The sequence below is a fragment of the Aquarana catesbeiana genome, linkage group LG09 (assembly GCF_042186555.1).
Source record: "Aquarana catesbeiana isolate 2022-GZ linkage group LG09, ASM4218655v1, whole genome shotgun sequence".
Classification (NCBI taxonomy): domain Eukaryota; kingdom Metazoa; phylum Chordata; class Amphibia; order Anura; family Ranidae; genus Aquarana; species Aquarana catesbeiana.
The window spans coordinates 256,209,813-256,228,425 of record NC_133332.1 but is presented as its reverse complement, the minus strand read 5'-3'; the positions used below and the strand labels follow the sequence as shown (position 1 = coordinate 256,228,425).

At 43.1% G+C, this 18,613-nt stretch overlaps 1 protein-coding gene across 10 annotated transcripts in view; it reads right to left on the bottom strand.

Moving 5' to 3' along the window:
• Positions 1-18,613, bottom strand: part of HUWE1 (HECT, UBA and WWE domain containing E3 ubiquitin protein ligase 1) — a 233,851-nt gene that overhangs the window by 102,269 nt on the left and 112,969 nt on the right. For 9 of the 10 annotated variants that reach the window (XM_073600232.1, XM_073600238.1, XM_073600237.1 and 6 more), the window contains 8 exons: positions 13,784-14,021; positions 4,282-4,512; positions 3,760-3,882; positions 3,163-3,258; positions 2,423-2,692; positions 2,181-2,333; positions 597-724; positions 424-505 (listed from right to left, as the gene is read on the bottom strand). In XM_073600232.1, coding sequence (XP_073456333.1) covers positions 424-505; positions 597-724; positions 2,181-2,333; positions 2,423-2,692; positions 3,163-3,258; positions 3,760-3,882; positions 4,282-4,512; positions 13,784-14,021 — 1,321 coding nt within the window. The remainder of the gene's footprint in view (positions 1-423; positions 506-596; positions 725-2,180; positions 2,334-2,422; positions 2,693-3,162; positions 3,259-3,759; positions 3,883-4,281; positions 4,513-13,783; positions 14,022-18,613) is intronic. The other variant, XM_073600240.1, reaches the window with a different exon arrangement.

Sequence of the window (18,613 nt, the reverse complement as noted above, 5' to 3'; positions counted from 1 at the left end):
CTTTCAGCTGCACTGGCCGTAAGACAGGGAACATAAGCATGTAGAGAACAAGGTTACTGACACTCTTCACATGACAAAGTGGAAGGACGGCATCTCCATTAATGTGAGAGGAGAGCATACAGCCCAGAGACTAACTTAGAACTCAGGAAAAATGGTGAATGGACAGCAGAAATCAAAATATAGGCCTCAAGATTGCTTACAAATGGATTGAATGCAGTGAGGACAAGCCTTTTAACTATTGGGAAGAAACTCAATGAAAAAAAGTTTCCATTCTCATTTACAATGTCCTTAAAATGACGCTTTGCAAGAGTGTGTATTAGGAAAACCATGATTGTGGAGAAGCCTCCCCCTTGTAGACACAGCAAATACTTTGCTTGCTTTTCTTTGTACAGAACAAGAGTCATAATATTTTGAAAAGGTTACCCTATTCATCTGTACTCTCCGCTTAGACGCAATGGAGGTCTTCTCATAGAAATCTATAAGCAGTAGGACAGGTGTTATCCATCTGTCAGGAAAGCAATGATGTAATTAGTTACAAGAACATTACAGAGTTGCTTAGTATGAAATGCAATAAAGGCCTTTGTAAGCAGCCTTACTTGGGTGTGTGAACCTCCTTCTGCTCCTTAGCAGCCTGCAGACAAGGCTGAACGACCTCTAGCAGTTTTATCAGAACATTAAGGATTCCACTGGTTTCCACTACTCTGGCACAGGGAAGCTTCAGCTCCTAGTTAAAATAAAGAAAAAGAAATGTTGATGTATGCATTGAATTTCAGACAATATAAACAGCTCTGGTCTTTGTTCTGGTGGGGCACAGGTTACCTTTCTCAAGGTTGCACTCAACTGAAAAATCTGTATAATTCAAACCTTTAAAAAACAAACAAAAAAAAAAACACCACGCGCTTTTTTTTTTTTTTTTTTTTTAAAAAGCCATGTTACTTATTTCCAGTGACGTTGAGCAATCAATTGCTCAACTTCACTGGATCAATACACTGTGAATCGGGCACATAAAAGTTTTAGGTAAACAGCAACTCTCTTGATTATAATCGGAATCATGCACCTGGCATTATGAGACAAGCTGGCAGCACTAGGAGTTATGTTATGTCAACAGCAACTACCAATAGACTTGGTCACTTCTGCTGTTAACCACTTCAGCCCCGGAAGATTTGGCTGCTCAATGACGAGGCCATTTTTTGCGATCAGGCACTGCGTCGCTTTAACTGACAATTGCGCAGTCATGAGATGCTGTACCCAAACAAAATTGACGTCCTTTTTCCCCCACAAATAGAGTTTTCTTTTGGTGGTATTTGATCACCTCTGCGGTTTTAATTTTTTGTGCTATAAACAAAAGAAGTGCGACAATTTTGAAAAAAAAACACAGTATCTTTAACTTTTTGCTATAATAAATATCCCACATTTTTTTTATATCAAAAAACAATTTTTTTCCTCAGTTTAGGCCGATATGTATTCTACATATTTTTGAGAATATAAATATATATATATATATATATATATATATATATATATATATAAATCACAATAGGCGTGTATTGATTGGTTTGCACAAACGTTATAGCGTTTACAAAATAGGGGATAGATTTATAGCATTTTTATTTTTTACTAGTAATGGCAGCGATCTGTGATTTATCGGGACTGCGATGTTGCGGTGGACAAATTGGACACTTTTGACACATTTTTGGGACCATTGACAATTATAGTGATCAATACTATAAAAATCCACTAATTACTGTATGAATGTCACTGGCAAAAAATGGGTTAACACTAGGGGGCGATCAAGGGGTTAACGGTGTTCCCTAGGTATGTTCTAACTGTAGGGGGGAGGGGACTGTTTAGGAGGTGAGAGATCGGTGTTCACATTTAGTATGAACACACGATCTGTCTACTCCCCCGAAAGAACCGGGATTTGTGTGTTACACAGAGATCCCAGTTCTCGCTCTGTCATGACCGATCACGGGTACCCGTCAGTCATCGTGCCCACAGGGCACACGCTGCAGGTGCATGCCTCCCCTACTGGGCAAAAGGCAAAGCGACGTAAGGCAACGTCATTTCGTCCAGCCGTGCCATTCTGCCACAGTAAACCTGCGGCAGCTGGTCGGCAAGCTCAGATCAGTTAAAAAATATGTAATTGGAATAAAATGCAACATATGAAAATGGATCAGTACCTCAAACAGAAGAGTCAGTAGAAGGATGCGGGTGGCCAAGTTGGATGCCTGAGGAAGAGTTGCCATCTGACTAATCCATTCAGACACGGTTTTATTGTCACTGGTTGTAAGAGGAAGAGCGGCTTTAATAAGCACATCAGCAGCTTCCCACACCTATGCAAGACAAATAGTGTAGTTAAATAGCTGTTTAGAGGGAAGATTTTAAATAGTGTTTATTTTTGAGGAATGGATGCTAGCCTGACCTGGTTGACCACCTGCTTTAGAATCATATCTCTATAGTCAGCTCCATTACGTTTGATGGCAGTCATGATAAGGTCACAAACACGGTAAACTGTATCTGGTAGCTCATCCAGCAGATGGAAACAGCCAGGGAGCATGCTGTCTGTAAAACCATGCAGTTCATCTTGCTCCAGGGGTTCTGCATCTTGGAACTTCTCTAGGCACTTGGCCTCTTCCTCCTCTTGCTTCTCGCGGGCCTTGCGTTCCTCTTCCTCTTTTCGACGTGCAGTTTCCTGGAGAAAAGTAGAAATAAGGGCTCTAAAGTAAAGGATCAACCCAAGTTCTACACACAGACCCATCCTCACCACCCCACCTCAATCTAATGGCTAAAACACAACGCCCTAACCCATAATCTATGAATTAAGTATAATTTAATAAACCTGTGGCTCACCATCATTGTAACTAACACAAAGAAAAACAACATCAATGCTTTATACTGGTGAGATACCTCTCATCTTGTGATGTTTCACCAGAGGTGAAAAAGAGGGGGGGGCTGTGTGCAGGGGAAGGATTGGGTATACAGTGGATGGGGAGAAAAAGGGTAAGGGAACATTGGTCAGGTGGATGGGAGAAGGAAGAGCTCAACCTTTTCTAACGCAGGCACGAAAGCCAGTGCCCCTTACACCCTGTTCACTTCTCAAGACTTGTTGAAAAGTTTCATTTGCCTGACCCCATTAATCCCACAGCTGATCTTGTACTGTACCTCGGGCAGCTCTGCCCTCTGTTCCATAGAAATATCTTGTCCCAACGACATGGCAATGGCTCTCAGCATCTGATCTTCCTCTGACATACTCAAGTCCTGCAGAGCAACAACAGATACCCCATGTCAGCTGGGCTGCTCTGCAGAATGGGGAGGTCAGGGCATGAGAGTAAGGATGCACAGGCAATAGGAAAGACATTAAGAGTCCAATGGGTTTGGGAAGATTGGAGCAAAAGGTGAGAAGGGAGCTGCTACAGTTTAGCCAGGGAAACCCATTTTGCTGTAAAAGGGAAGGGAATGATTCATCTCTCTAACTACAGAGCCAACCCTGATGTTAATAGTCAATGATGTTTGAAAGCAGTTTGTAACCTCTGATTTTATCCCTTGCTTAACTAACACAAGACTGCTCTGTCACATGCAGATGCTTATAGGTCTGCTCTGCATGAGCAGAGTGGCACGGAGAAGCCTGCGGTAGAAAGGGGCTGGAATGGAGGACAGGGAAACATGAGATGAGATGAAGGAACAGAAGGGAAGCAAGACTGAAGCGGACGTTGATGAAAAGCCAAAAAGGCTAAGGTGGCACCAGATGGCCACACTTACCCGCACGACTCCTCCAATAAGAGGAGGTGGGTGAGTGAGCAGATATTCCGTGGCTTGCTCCATAGTGCTTGTGTTGAGAAGAGATTCCATTGCATGCTCTCGTGTGAAACCCATATCCATAAGCTATATGGAAAAGAAAAAAAAGGGGTTTAACAATGTGAAAGGGTAAGTTCTGAAAAATGTAATCATAATACTGGCAACTTTATATTTAAAATACATCATTTTTTGTTCAAAGGCAACCTCAGGCCTGCATGTGACCCCCTTTATATTGTAAGATGGAGTCACCAACCAGCTAGGATGGGAAGCCACAATTGACATTCACACTTTGCAGCACCACCTGGTGCTGAAATAAGGTATTTTAGTGAGCTCTTACAGATACAATTATTGCAAGTACTGTAAGAAAAACTATTCAAATGATCCAAAAATCTACAAGTGAACAAGGAAATGTAACATACTATAAAATGGATCTCAAAAGAAAGCAAATGTATTTAGATCTAAAAGGTAAATGAAAAAAAAACTCACCTGCTGTAGTTGCTGTTGGTTGACTTGTGGCTCTCGTCTTGTTCCACTCTCATCCGGCTGCCCTCCCTCTTCTTCCCGGCTGCCTTCCCTTTCTTTACTCAGACGCTCTCGAATCACTGGCTCACCACGAAGTATATGACATAGTATAGCCAGCATGGATTCAGCCATTCGACCTCCATACACCTTTAATGGCTTTCGGTTCCACAAGTTTTTTATACACGTGAAGGCTGCCTTTAAAAAGGTAAAAAAAGAAGTGTGAATACAATTCATATAGATAGATTTTCACATAAAAAAAATAAAAAAATAAAAAAAACCCACATACCAGGAGGATGCCAGCACCCTTTTGTGTTATAGTTATTACAGAGGTCTAAAACCTAACTAGCTGATTGGACAGTGAAGGAGGAAACCGCAAACTGATGAGGTGAACTGTTGTCTCATGTGGGACTAGCTTCTTGTTAAAATATGCAGCATGACTGATTAACGCGGAACACTGCCCATCACTCACCCAGTCTAAATGCTGCTATACAGATGATTGCAAGCAGTGAATACAAAATCAAATTTAAGTACTTACACTGGCTGAAATAAACAATATACAGTGGGGATGGAAAATATTCAGGCCCCCTTACATTTTTCACTCTTTGTTATATTGCAGCCATTTGCTAAAATCATTTAAGTTCATTTTTTCCCCCTCAATGTACACACAGCACCCCATGTTGACAGAAAAACAAAGCATTGTTGACATTTTTGCAGATTTATTAAAAAAGAAAAACTGAAATATCACATGGTCCCAAGTATTCAGACCCTTTGCTGTGACCCTCATATTTAACTCAGGTGCTGTCCATTTCTTCTGATCATCCTTGAGATGGTTCGACATCTTCGAGTCCAGCTGTGTTCCATTATACTGATTGGACTTGATTAGGAAAGCCACACACGGGGGGGGGGGGCGCGTGGCTTGATAGTGGAGCGAGCGGCCGCATAGTCACATCGCTCCGGCTCTCAACAACCATCCTGCAGGCATCCTGAGGCCTATCTCCTCGCCGAGGGTCTCAATTTGTTCCCCACGGCGGTGGGCACAAAGCAGGCTGGCTACCATGGTGAAATATGGGCCGGCTTGGCCCCCATCCACGTCGGACCGTCTGGCGGGATTCCGGAGGCAAGATGGCGCCGGGACACAGGCCTCTCAGGCAGCCACGCTGCAGGCGCATCTATCTGATGACCGGAGCTCTGCTAGTGGGGTGAGTGCTTCTACTCCTGCTATCTTTCGTACACAGACTGTCTCCCAGCTATCACAAGACCTCCAGACAGTTCAGGACCCCCAGCAATCATCTGATGATGGTGAGCTGAATCCCCCTGCTGAACCAACCCTGGCCACACAAGATTGTAATGCCTCACTCACTACTCAAATAGCCTCCATAAGAATGGACTTCTCACTCCTTAAACAGGATGTTCAGAACCTCTGTGACAGGGCTGGGGATATGGAGGAACGTATTAGTTCTGTGGAGGACACTATGCACCCCCTAACCGTTAAAGTGAGAGATAATACTGGGGAACTAGCAGCTCTCCGCGCCAAAATTGACGATTTGGAGAATCGTTCAAGAAGGAACAATTTACGTTTTGTTGGATCCCCTGAACGCGCAGAGGGCTCACACCCTGAAAAATTTTTATACTCCTGGCTGAGAGATAATTTTGGCACTGATGCACCATCGTATTCATATGTGATTGAGAGGGTACACCCCCACGTCCTCCCCCAGAGGGAACACCTCCACGTTCAATCATCGCTCGCATCCTTAACTTCCAGGATAAAGTTGCCATTTTACGAATAGCAAGAGAGAAAGGTCCGCTTAAATACAACGGCAACAATATCTCTATTTATCCTGACTTCTCCACTGAGGTGCAGCGCCAGCGCATATCATTCTCAGCAGTGAAGAATCGACTACGAGAGGAGGGATTGAAATATGCCATGCTTTTTCCTGCCAAGCTTCGCATCATATTCGACGGTAAAGCTCACTTTTACACCAGCCCTAAAGAAGCCATGGCATGGCTAAATGACCGCTACGGGCCCGCAGACAGGCGCAGAGGTCACTGACAGTTTCACCTGTTTAATATTCCCCTCTGCTGAACTCCCTATGTATGAAACCCTGCAGGCCCCCATCCATTAAATGCCAACCCCATCATATGGGGCTACCCACCTATACCAGAGGTCTTACAAAAAAAAAAAAAAAAATCTGTAATCCTGCAACAACCTTTAACATTCCTGTTGTTTCTTTTTCTTTGCTATTAAGAAGGACTGATCTTATTTTTGTCTTCCCATAAAACATACAGAAAAGACATCCTGGATCAGGACATAACTATTTTTTTTTCTACTGTCAGTTGAGAGCCACACCGATCTCCACGTTACCTCCCCACCAGACAGTGGTGTGACCACGGAATAGTTGGACCCTCAATAACATATCTCCCCCCCTTTTTTTTTCTACGGGGTAGGAGGGGTCTATTTGGGTTTTGGGATCCAAGGCTCGCTAAGTTGGGGATGGCCGAGCAGGGTGGGGGTTATGGGTTTTTCAAGCACAGTTCGCTCTTCTTTTTTGTGCTATTTTCTCTTTTTTTTTTACTTTTTTTTCTCTTTTTCCCTTTTTACAGTTTATATAGATGTTGCTCGGAGCGGTTTATTGGTTTACTCTGGTCTGTATACTGACAGTACAGACTCGAGTAAACATAGATATTTGAAATGTGGTATAGATATAATTGAATGCATGTGGCCTGGCGCGGCCTGTGAGGTACTATATAAGAATGTGCTTACTTGTCCCTATGATCATGATATCTTGTTTGTCTTACAGTGACAGGGTCCTTAAAAATTGTGTCATGGAACACTAGAGGTTTGAATGCCCCTCAAAAATGGTCTCTCGTTTTTTCAGTCCTAAAGAAATGCTGTCCTCATGTGGTGTGTCTCCAGGAGACCCACCTGACTGATACTAAGGTAAGGGCCCTTAGGCGTCCATGGCTGGCTCAGGGTTATCACGCCACACATACAAATTATTCTAGGGGGGTTTCTATCTTAGTGGCTAAATCCCTCCCAGCAGAAACTTTACAAGTCAAGATAGATCCAAATGGGAGATATGTCATACTTACACTGCAAATCTCCTCAATAACTTTTACTATTGTTAACCTTTATATTCCTCTGCCTTTTTCGGCAGAGGTATTATTGAAATTGTCACTGTACTTGTTGGATAGACCCCCCAGACCTCTCCTCTACATCGGTGATTTTAATGCTATACTGGATCCAGCCATGGACCGCTTGGGGAGTGGGGGTAGACCCTTTCCTTCCCTTTTGAACTGTATGCAGGTGTATGACCTTACTGAATTATGGCGCTGGAAACACCCAGATGAGTCAGTTTTCTTGTCATTCAGACTCATTCCACACTATGTCTCGAATTGATATGGCCTTCGCCCCAGCGGACACTCTTCCCTTTGTCGCTGCAGTTTCATACCTGCCTAGAGGGGTTTCAGACCATGCACCCCTTTCTGTGGACCTCACCATCCTCCCAGGATCTGGCCCCTCCATTTGGAGGTTAAATTCTTATTGGCTGGAGGATGAGGTGGTACAGGGAACATGTAGGCAAGGTATTAAAGAGTACTAGAGGGACAATGTGGGGACAGTGGACCCTTCTATAGAGTGGGAGGCCTTCAAGACCTCATCGAGGGGCACCTTTATGTCTGTCACTGGGGCCTTGAGGAAAAATAACCAACAGCGTACGGCAGAACTTGAAACCGCCATGGTAAAAGCAGAATCTGTATATACCTCTGACCCGTCCCCTGACACAAGAGAAACATGGCTATTGAAACGTAGGGAATATGAAATACGTCTGTTAGACCTTACTAAAAAGAAATTGTTACACATGGCACAGAAATCATTTGAACATGGTAACAAGGCTGGACGCCTTTTAGCATATCTAACAAGGCCTGATCGCCCTCCGGTATCCATTCCTCGTATCTATACTAAGACAGGTCAAATGAGTGAGGTCCCTGGGGATATTATGGAAACTTTTTAAAACTTTTACACAGAACTTTACACTTCTAGGGCTGAGTACACTGAAACCCAGCTAAACGAATACCTTGCTGACATATCTCTCCCCTCCATTTCTACTGAGGGGAGGGATATGTTAGAGGCTCCCATCTCGGTTGAAGAGATTGCGGTGGCCATTGCTCAAATGCCAGCCCACAAGACTCCTGGGCTGGATGGTTATCCCACTGAATGGTATTCACAATTTAGGGACTTACTGTGCCCATTTCTGCTACGTACATATAATAAGGCCTTGGATGCTGGTGTTCTTCCCCCCACCATGCGAGAGGCCTTGAACGTGCTCCTGCTGAAACCCCACAAGGATCCACTTAAATGTGAATCATACCGCCCAATATCCCTCATAAATGTGGATGTTAAGATCTTAGCAAAAGTGCTTGCAAACCGCTTAAATACTGTAGTTACATCTCTGGTCAATAGTGACCAAGAGGGTTTTATACCTGGACGGTCCACCAGAATGAATATCCGCAGACTATTCCACAACCTGCAATACCCTCATGAGTGTTCCCGTACACGTGCCATTGTGTCTCTAGACACATGTAAAGCATTTGATAGCGTGGAATGGCCATATTTCTTTCGGGTGTATGGTTTCGGCCCTCGCATGGTGGCATGGATTAGACTACTTTATACATCCCCCCGAGCCCGAGTTAATTCCTCAATCACTAAATCATTCTCCATTACAAGGGGCACGAGGCAGGGATGCCCTCTGTCCCCGCTTTTGTTCGCCTTGGCTATGGAACCGCTGGCGGCACGAATTCGTACATCCCCTTCCATCAAAGGCCTGCCTATTGCTACCATTGAGGAGTGTATTTCGCTCTATGCAGACGACACCTTGGTGTATCTGGCAGATACTAATGCATCACTTCAGTCGCTATTGGCCGAGATCAATAGGTTTGGAGATTTCTCTGGATTCCGGGTTAACTGGGACAAATCCAGCCTGTTCCCTCTGGATTCTGCAGCAATCTCCCAGATCCACCCGGACTCAAACTTACAGGTAGTAACCTCCTTTCGATATCTTGGGGTCTTGGTACAATCGCCTCTATCAGCTTACATTACTAACAACTTAGACCCCATATTGAGTCGATTTCAGGAACAAACTAGACAGTGGATGGACTGGGAAGAACAAGTTTACTTAAAATGATCTACCTACCAAAACTGCTATACGTGCTGGCTAACTCCCCTTGCAAAATCCCCAAATCTATTTTTAAAAGGATAGATACGATTTGTACAACGTTCCTGTGGAGTGGGGGGACCCCCAGGGTGGCACTGGAGACGTTAAGATTGCCATCACACATGGCGGGGTTGGCGTTTCCAAATTTTTTTCTTTATTACTTAGCATCACAGCTAGTGCATGTGCATGTCTGGCTATGTCCGGTCCCGGCAAATGCATGTACCACCACTGAGGGAGCCATTGCATCTTCTATGGAAACTCTACATAACATTGTTTATAGAGGTAAGGTCCCAAATCTACCAGGCACCTCTGTGCTAGCCACTTCTCTCTTACTTTTTTGATATATCGTTACAAAAATTTCTAAAAACATTCCTGGTCCACATCCCCAAATAATCCCTTGTGGTTCAACCCTACTCTGCAGGAACTATACTCATTGCCCGACACTAAGCGATGGTACTCCAAGGAAATAAAATACTTATGTCATTTGTACGACGCCCAAGGGTTTAGACTGGACTTTGACCTACCACGCACTTATTTGTTCCACTATTACCAACTTAGGCATGCTATACGAGCTCAGTTTGGCTCCTTAAAGAATCCCATTAATTTACCCCCACTAGAGAGACTACTAAGACAACCAGACCCTAATAAGCTTATTTCTACCTACTATGCGGCCCTAACGACAGACGTTAACCCCCGATTTAGTAAAGCACAGGAAAAATGGACATCTATGGACATTTCATTTACTGAGGAGGACTAAACTGAATTCAGAGACACATATAAAGCCACGGTCATCTCATCCAGAGATAGAGTTATACAGATTAAATTCTTTCACCACTCTCACCTTACTCCGGCCAGATTACACAAAATGGGGCTAAAGTCCTCCGCTGAGTGCTTTCGTGGTTGTGGAGGGAGTGCTGATTTCATGCACTGCTTCTGGACCTGCCCAGTGGTTCAGGACTTTTGGGTGGAAGTAGGCTCCTTCATTTCCTCTGCTCTGGGCCTCCCCAATATCATCCACCCAAAAAATGGTCTGTTGGGGATCTTTGGAGATTTACAACTATCAGCACAGGCAAAAAGATTGCTACGTATCCTCTACTTTTAGGTTAGAAAGACCATTCTGCTGTCATGTATCAACACCCTTGAAATCCTTATGGCTAAAATTAATCAATGATGTTATACCACTGTATAGACTTACCTTTGAACTAAGGAAACGGACAAAAACATTCCATAAAATTTGTGATAGGTGGCTTGCTAGCCCTCTGACCCTCACCCTATAGGTTATATATAGTTGGGACATTTACAGGTCGCGCCAGGATAGCATATAATTTATGCAGATTATTAATACTGTTATATGCAGACGAATTGCTTGTATATGTAGTTGTGTGAAAATATTAGCTGAAGCACCAATGTCTGTCTTTGTTTATATGAGCTACATATTGATGCTGTTACCAATGACTGACCGAGCATATTAAGTGGTTGTTTGTTGTGCTTGTTTTGTATAACTGGTTTGTAAAATCAATAAAAAATATCTTTAAAAAAAAAAAAAAAAAAGGAAAGCCCACACACCTGTCTATATAAGACCTTACAGCTCACAGTGCATGTCAAAGAAAATGAGAATCATGAGGTTAAAGGAACTGCATGAAGAGCTCAGAGACAGAATTGTGGCAAGGCGCAGATCTGGCCAAGGTTACAAAAAAATTCTGCTGCACTTAAGGTTCCTAAGAGCAAAGTGGCCTCCATAATCCTTAAATAGAAGACGTTTGGGATGACCAGAACCCTTCCTACAGCTGGTCGTCTGGCCAAACAGCTATGGGGGGGAGAAGAGCCTTGGTGAGAGAGGTAAAGAATAACACAAAGATCACTGTGGCTGAGCTCCAGAGATGCAGTTGGGAGAAAGTTGTAGAAAGTCAATCACTGCAGCCCTCCACCAGTCAAAGCTTTAAGGTAGAGTGGCCCAATGGAAGCCTCTCCTCAGTGCAAGACACATGAAAGCCCACATGGAGTTTGATAAAAAAAACACCTGAAGGACTTCAAGATGGTGAGAAATAAGATTCTCTGGTCTGATGAGACCGAGATAGAACTTTTTGGCCTTAATTCTAAACGGTATGTGTTGAGAAAACCAGGCAATGCTCATCACCTGTCCAATACAGTCCCAACAGTGAAGCATGGTGGTGGCAGCATCATGCTGTGGCAGTGTTTTTCAGCTGCAGGGACAGAACGTCCGGTTACAATTGAGGGAAAGATGAATGCGGCCAAGTACAGGGATATCCTGGATGAAAACCTTCTCAACAGTGCTCAGGACCTCAGACTGGGTCGAAGGTTTACCTTCCAACAAGACAATGACCCTAAGCACACAGCTAAAATAACGAAGGAGTGGCTTCACAACAACTCCGTGACTGTTCTTGAATGGCCCAGTCAGAGCCCTGACTTAAACCCAATTGAGCATCTCTGGAGAGACCTAAAAATGGCTGTCCACCAACGTTTACCATCCAACCTGACAAAACTGTAGAGGACCTGCAAGGAGGAATAGCAGAGGATCCCCAAATCCAGGTGTGAAAAACTTGTTGCATCTTTCCCAAAAAGACTCATGGCTGTATTAGATCAAAAGGGTGCTTCTACTAAATACTGAACAAAGGGTCTGAATACTTAGGACCGTGCGATATTTCAGTTTTTTTTTTTTTTTTTTAAATAAATCTGCAAAAATGTCAACAATTCTGTGTTTTTCTGTCAATATGGGGTGCTGTGTGTACATTAATGAGGAAAAAAATGAACAAATAATTTTAGTAAATGGCTGCAATATAACAAAGACTGAAAAATTTAAGGGGATCTGAATACTTTCCGTCCCCACTGTATATCCAAAGGGAGCCTGTGGCAAGGCTATGGAGATTTATGGCCCGGCTGCGAGAAACAATGTACCTGTATGTTGTGTCCTCTTCGGAGTCTAGGGAGCACGCTGCCAGCGACCCGCTCCTGCTGTGATTGGACACAGCGGGAGCCAATCATTGGGTCCGGCGGCAACAATGGCCCCCGGGACCTGTCGATCGTTCACTGGAGGCGCAGAAGGGCGGTCTGCCTATGTAAACAAGGCAGAACGCCGTTTTGTCAAAGAGGAAGAGTGAAATCTTGTGTTCCTGTTGATCAGGAACACAGATCTCTCTTCCTTCCGTTAAACCATCCCCCACACAGCTAGAAATCACTCCCCACGAGCACACTTAACCCTTTGACTGCCCGATGTTAACCCCTTTCCTGCCAGTGTCATTTATACATTGAACATATATATATTTTTTTTTTTAGCACTGACTGTATTAGTGTCACTGGTCCCCCAAAAGTGTCACTTTGTGCCCAATTTGTCTGCCAGAATATCGCAGTTCAGCTAAAAATGGCTGATCGCCACCATTACTAGTAAAAATAACAATTCCATAAAAATATCCCATAGTTTGTAGACGCTATAACTTTTGCACAAACCAATCAATATACGCTTATTGGGATATTTTTGTTTTTTACCAAAAATCTGTAGCTGAATACAAATTGGCTTAAATTGATTCGTTTTTTTTAACTTTTTTTTTTATTTGGAATGTTTTAAAGCAGAAATAGTCTGTCTTTTTTGTTTATAGCGCAAAAAATAAAAACCGCAGAGGTGATCACTAAACCACCAAAAGAAAGCTCCATTTGTGAGTAGCGTTGCATGAATGCGCAAGTTAAAGCAACGCAGTGCTGTATAGCAAAAAAAGGCCTGGTCATGAAGGGGGTGAAACCTTCCGGGTCTGAAGTGGTTAAAACAAGCAACAACTCATCTTCAAAGTTCGCAAAAGATACACTGTAGTCCAATCTAATTCTTTTTTTTCAGCAGCCCTCCAATGCTCAGACACAGCATGTGCCTTTTAACGCTTTTGTGGAAAGTCACTGTTGGAAGAGGGAGCATTATGCCCTAAACCTGCTGACACAAAACACTAGAAGTGGACTAAAGTACCTGTTCTGAAACTTGCAGATGAATGGCTCCACAATGCCAGCAGCCACAGCACTTGGTGAGGGCTTGTATTAGGATAATTTACAGCTTGTCACAAATATATACAGTAAAAACATGAATGTGCATAGCTTGGCCACAGGTTCACTTTAAATTTATAAACACATAACTACATTAATCAGTGCTTCTTATATCTGTCTGAAGTTCATATCAAACTTGTAAGGCCTACCATCGCACAATTTACACAAGAAACTCTTATGGATATGTTATACATAATAAAATAAATGAATACCTTTTGAGTAACAACCAAGAATCGCAAGGCACTAAACTGAGGGAAGTTCTGTCCTCCAGGCAGCTTGGTGGGAGGTAGAGAGTGTGGCGACTCCAAAACCGTGGTAGGATTCACCATCTTTTCCACCAGCATGAGCCATGCATCCAAAAATTCTCCAGTACCATCTGGTAGGTCCAAGTGCTCCAAACCTTCAGCAACTGGTACTCTTCCACCCATAGAAAGGGCCCAGTTAAATGTTCTGAAATGAAATGTAACAGAAAAAATAAGCAGAGAAACCAAAATAACTACATAAAAGACCATGAAGAAAAGTCATACAATTTTTCCCTTAACATGTCAAAGATGGTACACGTAAGATAGAAAAGGGGTAAAATGACCTACATATACTTTATTAAAAAACAGACCCAATTTATTAATTATACAAAAGTCATTGGGATAGGGGCTATTTATCCATCAAGCAATAACCATTATAAGTGATCAGTTGCTGCAGAGAAGAAAACAATTTGCGTAAAAATTAAAATGAGATTATATACGTATTATATATTAGTATATAAAAGTAAAGATTTATATTAAACATATAAAAAATAAAGTTCAAACCAATTAAAAAAACACATTTTCTTGGCACATCAACCTTCAGGTTCTAGCAATTGTATTTGTACTTCTCTTGGGACAGCCAAACAACTAGCACAGTTTCCTTTGTTAGTTTAGAAAGTTAAACCTGTGAAATCGATGCAGTAGTGCCAACAAGAACTGATGTGAATTTTTTTTTTCTTATTTACCAACGTCTTTCCTGAATGTGTTGCAAATTAACGGGACAAGGGGGGGAAAAAATTCTCCTAGATTAATGTGCAAAGTTTCCCTTTGAGATTTAATATTTCTCATGGGATATGGTTTTAACCAAAAGCCTTTGTTGATTATATTTGTAACCACTTGCCGCCAAATCAAATATCTGGTACATCAATGGGCTTCAAGTGGTTGTAAATCGGTGATGCTTGCAGCTGCAGGCTTCACCCCTGTATCTTCTTTTTTTTTTTTTTTTTTTTTTTTTTTTTTAACAGAAGACGGTAAGATCTCTTAATAGCAATCAGATGGCCAACTAGCTGCTTGATTATTTTTACAAGCAGTGGGAGGGGATGTCTGCCCTTCCTGCCACTTTCTGTGGCTTGCTCGGGCTCTCCGATCCCACCGACAGGCTGGCTGGCCGGAGAGACAAACAAAGCCGGGATTGGCTGTTCGTTATAGTAACCCAGAAGCAATGACATGACAACTTCTGATTTACCGGGATGTCAACAGCACCATTTAAAAAAAAAAAAAAAAAAAAAAAAAAGAATTTAAAAACAGAGCTTTTTTTTTTTTTTTTTTTTTTTTTAAGGGCAGGGGAGGAATTTGGGGTCTTATAGATCTCAGATCCCTTCATAAAGAGTACCCGTCACACGTCTATTGCTTTCACAAAGAATGTTTACATTCCTTGCGACAGCAATAAAAGTGATCAAAAAATAAATAAAAGCAACAGTGTAAAAATAATGAAAAACAATAATGAAAAAAAAAAATCTAACGTTCCCCCCCCCATCACCCCTGCTAGAGCACAAAGGCAAATGCGTGTGCCGCTCCTGCACACATACAGCGGTCAGCCTACACTTGAGAGGCATCACCGTAAATGTCAGATAATGGGCAGTAATTTTATCAATTTTAAACCTCCTCTGTAAAGCTAAAGTGGTAACCTGTAAAAGGTATTTAAAGCATAGGCTATGGAAATAAAACTCATATAGTTTGTCACCATTGCTCGGGCGTGCGCAATTTTAAAAGCGCTACATGTTTGGTATCCATTTACTAGGTTAACGTCTTTTATATTTTAGCATTAGGTGATACAGAGATGAAACAAATCCTCCTAAATACGTTTTAATCTGTAGTAATTTCTTCTGTAGATCATTCTGAAAAAAATGAAGATGAAAGAAGCAGGGGTTGGGATCTGAAGTTTCCACAGAGCAGATCCTCTGTGAGGACAGTTGTGAGCCCTGATTGGAGGGAATAACGGGACACCCCCCCCCCTTCACACTGTAAACAGCTGTGGATATCAATCACAGGCTGTGTGCTGGAGCTCCCTCCACTTTTTTGAAACTTGGTGTCAGAAAAACCTGACAAAAGGGACTCGTACTAAAAACCGAGGAACCAAGCAGCAGACAGAAATGACACACTCAGGTTTTAGAGAGACACAAGAATGCCATATAAAAGGATGTGCTTTTCTCATATTGGTCTTAGGTTTACAACCACTTTAGGATAACCTTTAACCTGCCTGCTCAGACATGTTTAGAAAGTATACTGAGCTGTGCAAACACAGTTAGAGAGGTTGTAAACCTCCATTTTCAAGTTGTTCCTATAGGTAAGCGTATAATGAGGCTTACCTATAGGTATAGTAAATATCTATTCGTGCGCCGTTTAGGAGATATTTACTTTGTACTGTACGGATGTCATCGGCACATGTGCTGTGAATAAAACAGCCCTTCCTGCCTTTACTTCACTAGCGAGTGCCATGACTGGTGGCTCCCGCGCCTCTGGCCAGTCACAGAGCCGGAGTCCACGGTCCCGGAAGGAAGACGGGTGAACATTAATGCGGCCTCCAGTGGGGACAGCCAGGGCTTCATTTGCAGGTGTCACATAATGTGCTAGTATGCGATGCATACTAGCACATTATGCTTTTACTTTGCAGGGAACAAAAATGGAAGTAAAACCCATTAGGGGTTTACTTCCTCTTTAAGTGTACATTCTTAGCAATACATTAACTCTGTGCAAGAAGGGTTAAGTCATCTTGGCCTGGCCAATCAAGATGGCGAAACATGCCAAACTCAGAAAGACTGGGCTAGTCTGTTGGCACCTGCAAGGGAGCTCTAAAATATCATTACGCTGGGGACAGGAAGGCAGGTAAGTAAATGTTGACTTTAGTTGAGGTTGGAAAAAAAAAAAAAAAAAACAGAGGGGATTTCACTAGGATTGAGGCAGAAAATACAGTAAATGCCCGGGATGATGTCACTGCCCGCCCAATCAAGGGGCACCCAGGAGATGACAGTGGTTAGTGAGGGGTGTAACTGCTGCATCACATATGAGCCAGAAGAAGAGATCAATGTAATCAAGAGCTGTAGTGTTGTCTGAATCGTTGTTGGGACCAGTAAGATAATGAGAGACAAACGACTGAGTTCCAGGATGTAGATACAAAGGTAAAATTTCTGAAGTGACCAGGTTCTAGGTACCATCGCTGGCCCGGGATCACTTTCCCAGCCCAATAGGCCGGCACCTGTCGAGTCCACTATTAGATTTAAAGAGAGAAAGGACTTTGGCGTTCCAGCACTGGATTGTGAATACACCATACTAGGGAGTGGCTGGCTTCTACCGACAGACTCATGGGCTGACCATTCAGTAGAGCATGGACTGGGGCCAAAACCTTTGTGAGGCCCTGGACAAGCCAAAAGAGCTACACAAATATAAAAATGTTTCTTGCCCAGGGCAAAGTATTGAAACTGTTGATGCAGAGGATATATGGGGACATAAAGACAAGCATCTTTTATGTCCAGCGAAGCCAAAAAGTCCCCTTGTTAGAGAAAGGCAAAAACCAACCTGGCAGATTCAATGCAGAATCTTAGTATTTTGAAGTATTTGTTGAGGATCTTGAAATCTAATATGGGACGCACATCTCTGTTCGAGTTAGGAACCATGAACAAACTGGGCCTTTACCCTAACAGCATGGGTACAATTACACCCAAGGACAGAAGTTGCAGGATTACAAGCTGAAGAGCCTGTGCTGTGGTGGTGCTTGCTGCATGGTGACTTCTCCTTTGCCGAACAGGAGATCCGACGCACAGCTTAACCAGGAGTCCAAACAGCTCAGCTAAAGCAGAGTAGAGGGCAGGCTTGATGTCATGAATCCGGGAGGTGGCAGAGACTGAAGTTAGTAGCCCGGCGTTACGACAGATTAAGCCCAAAAGGTCTGGAATATCTTGAACCCAGACAGCCAAGGCAGTGGTCAGACTTTCTCTCTACTCAAAGAAGTAGCGGCGTCTTCTTGTTATTGTTGAATTCACAGCAGGTCTTGCCTTCCTACCACATAACTGGCTTAAACATTGCAGGTTTGGAGCAGAATCCTTACAGATTCCACAAAATCACAGTACACTCAGATAGGATACATAAAACTAAAAACACCAGCAGGACATGAGGATTGCTGGGTGCAAGAAGGGTTAAGTGGACGTCCTTACAGCTTCCCCCCCCCCCCCCCCGATATCAAATCACCTGAAGGTGCCTGCTTATGACTCCAGTGTCTGAATCTGCCTGCATCCTTAAGTCTAGGATTAAGAAGAAAAAAGGATGCCAATTCTTCAGTTAAAGTTTTGTGAAGTGAGCCAAGTAACACTTAGAATATCTACAAAGCTAAAGAGAAATATTTAGAAGAACTGCACTGTGAAACGCTCTCAATCCCCCTCTCAAAAAGTATTACTTAGCCAACAGAATACACACCCCAGTGCTTCCAAATCTGTATAAATATATACAAGCACTGATATATTTGCACAAGTTAAGAGAAATGGCTCAAAGCTGGGGAGGGTGCAGAATTTACTCCTGGAGATTCTGTAAGCAGCACTTTACCAGTATAGGTACAAACAGGGCCGGTGCTACCACTAGGCAAACTAGGCAACCGCCTAGAGCGCACTGCTGCCTAGGGGCGCCCAGCCACTGGTTTCCCTCCACGTCTGTACGCTCTGCAGGCTGCAGCATGTAACTAACTCAGTCTCAGGCAGCTGCTCTGTCCGACCGGTAGTGTAATTAGAGGCGCAGTGCAGCACTGGAGCT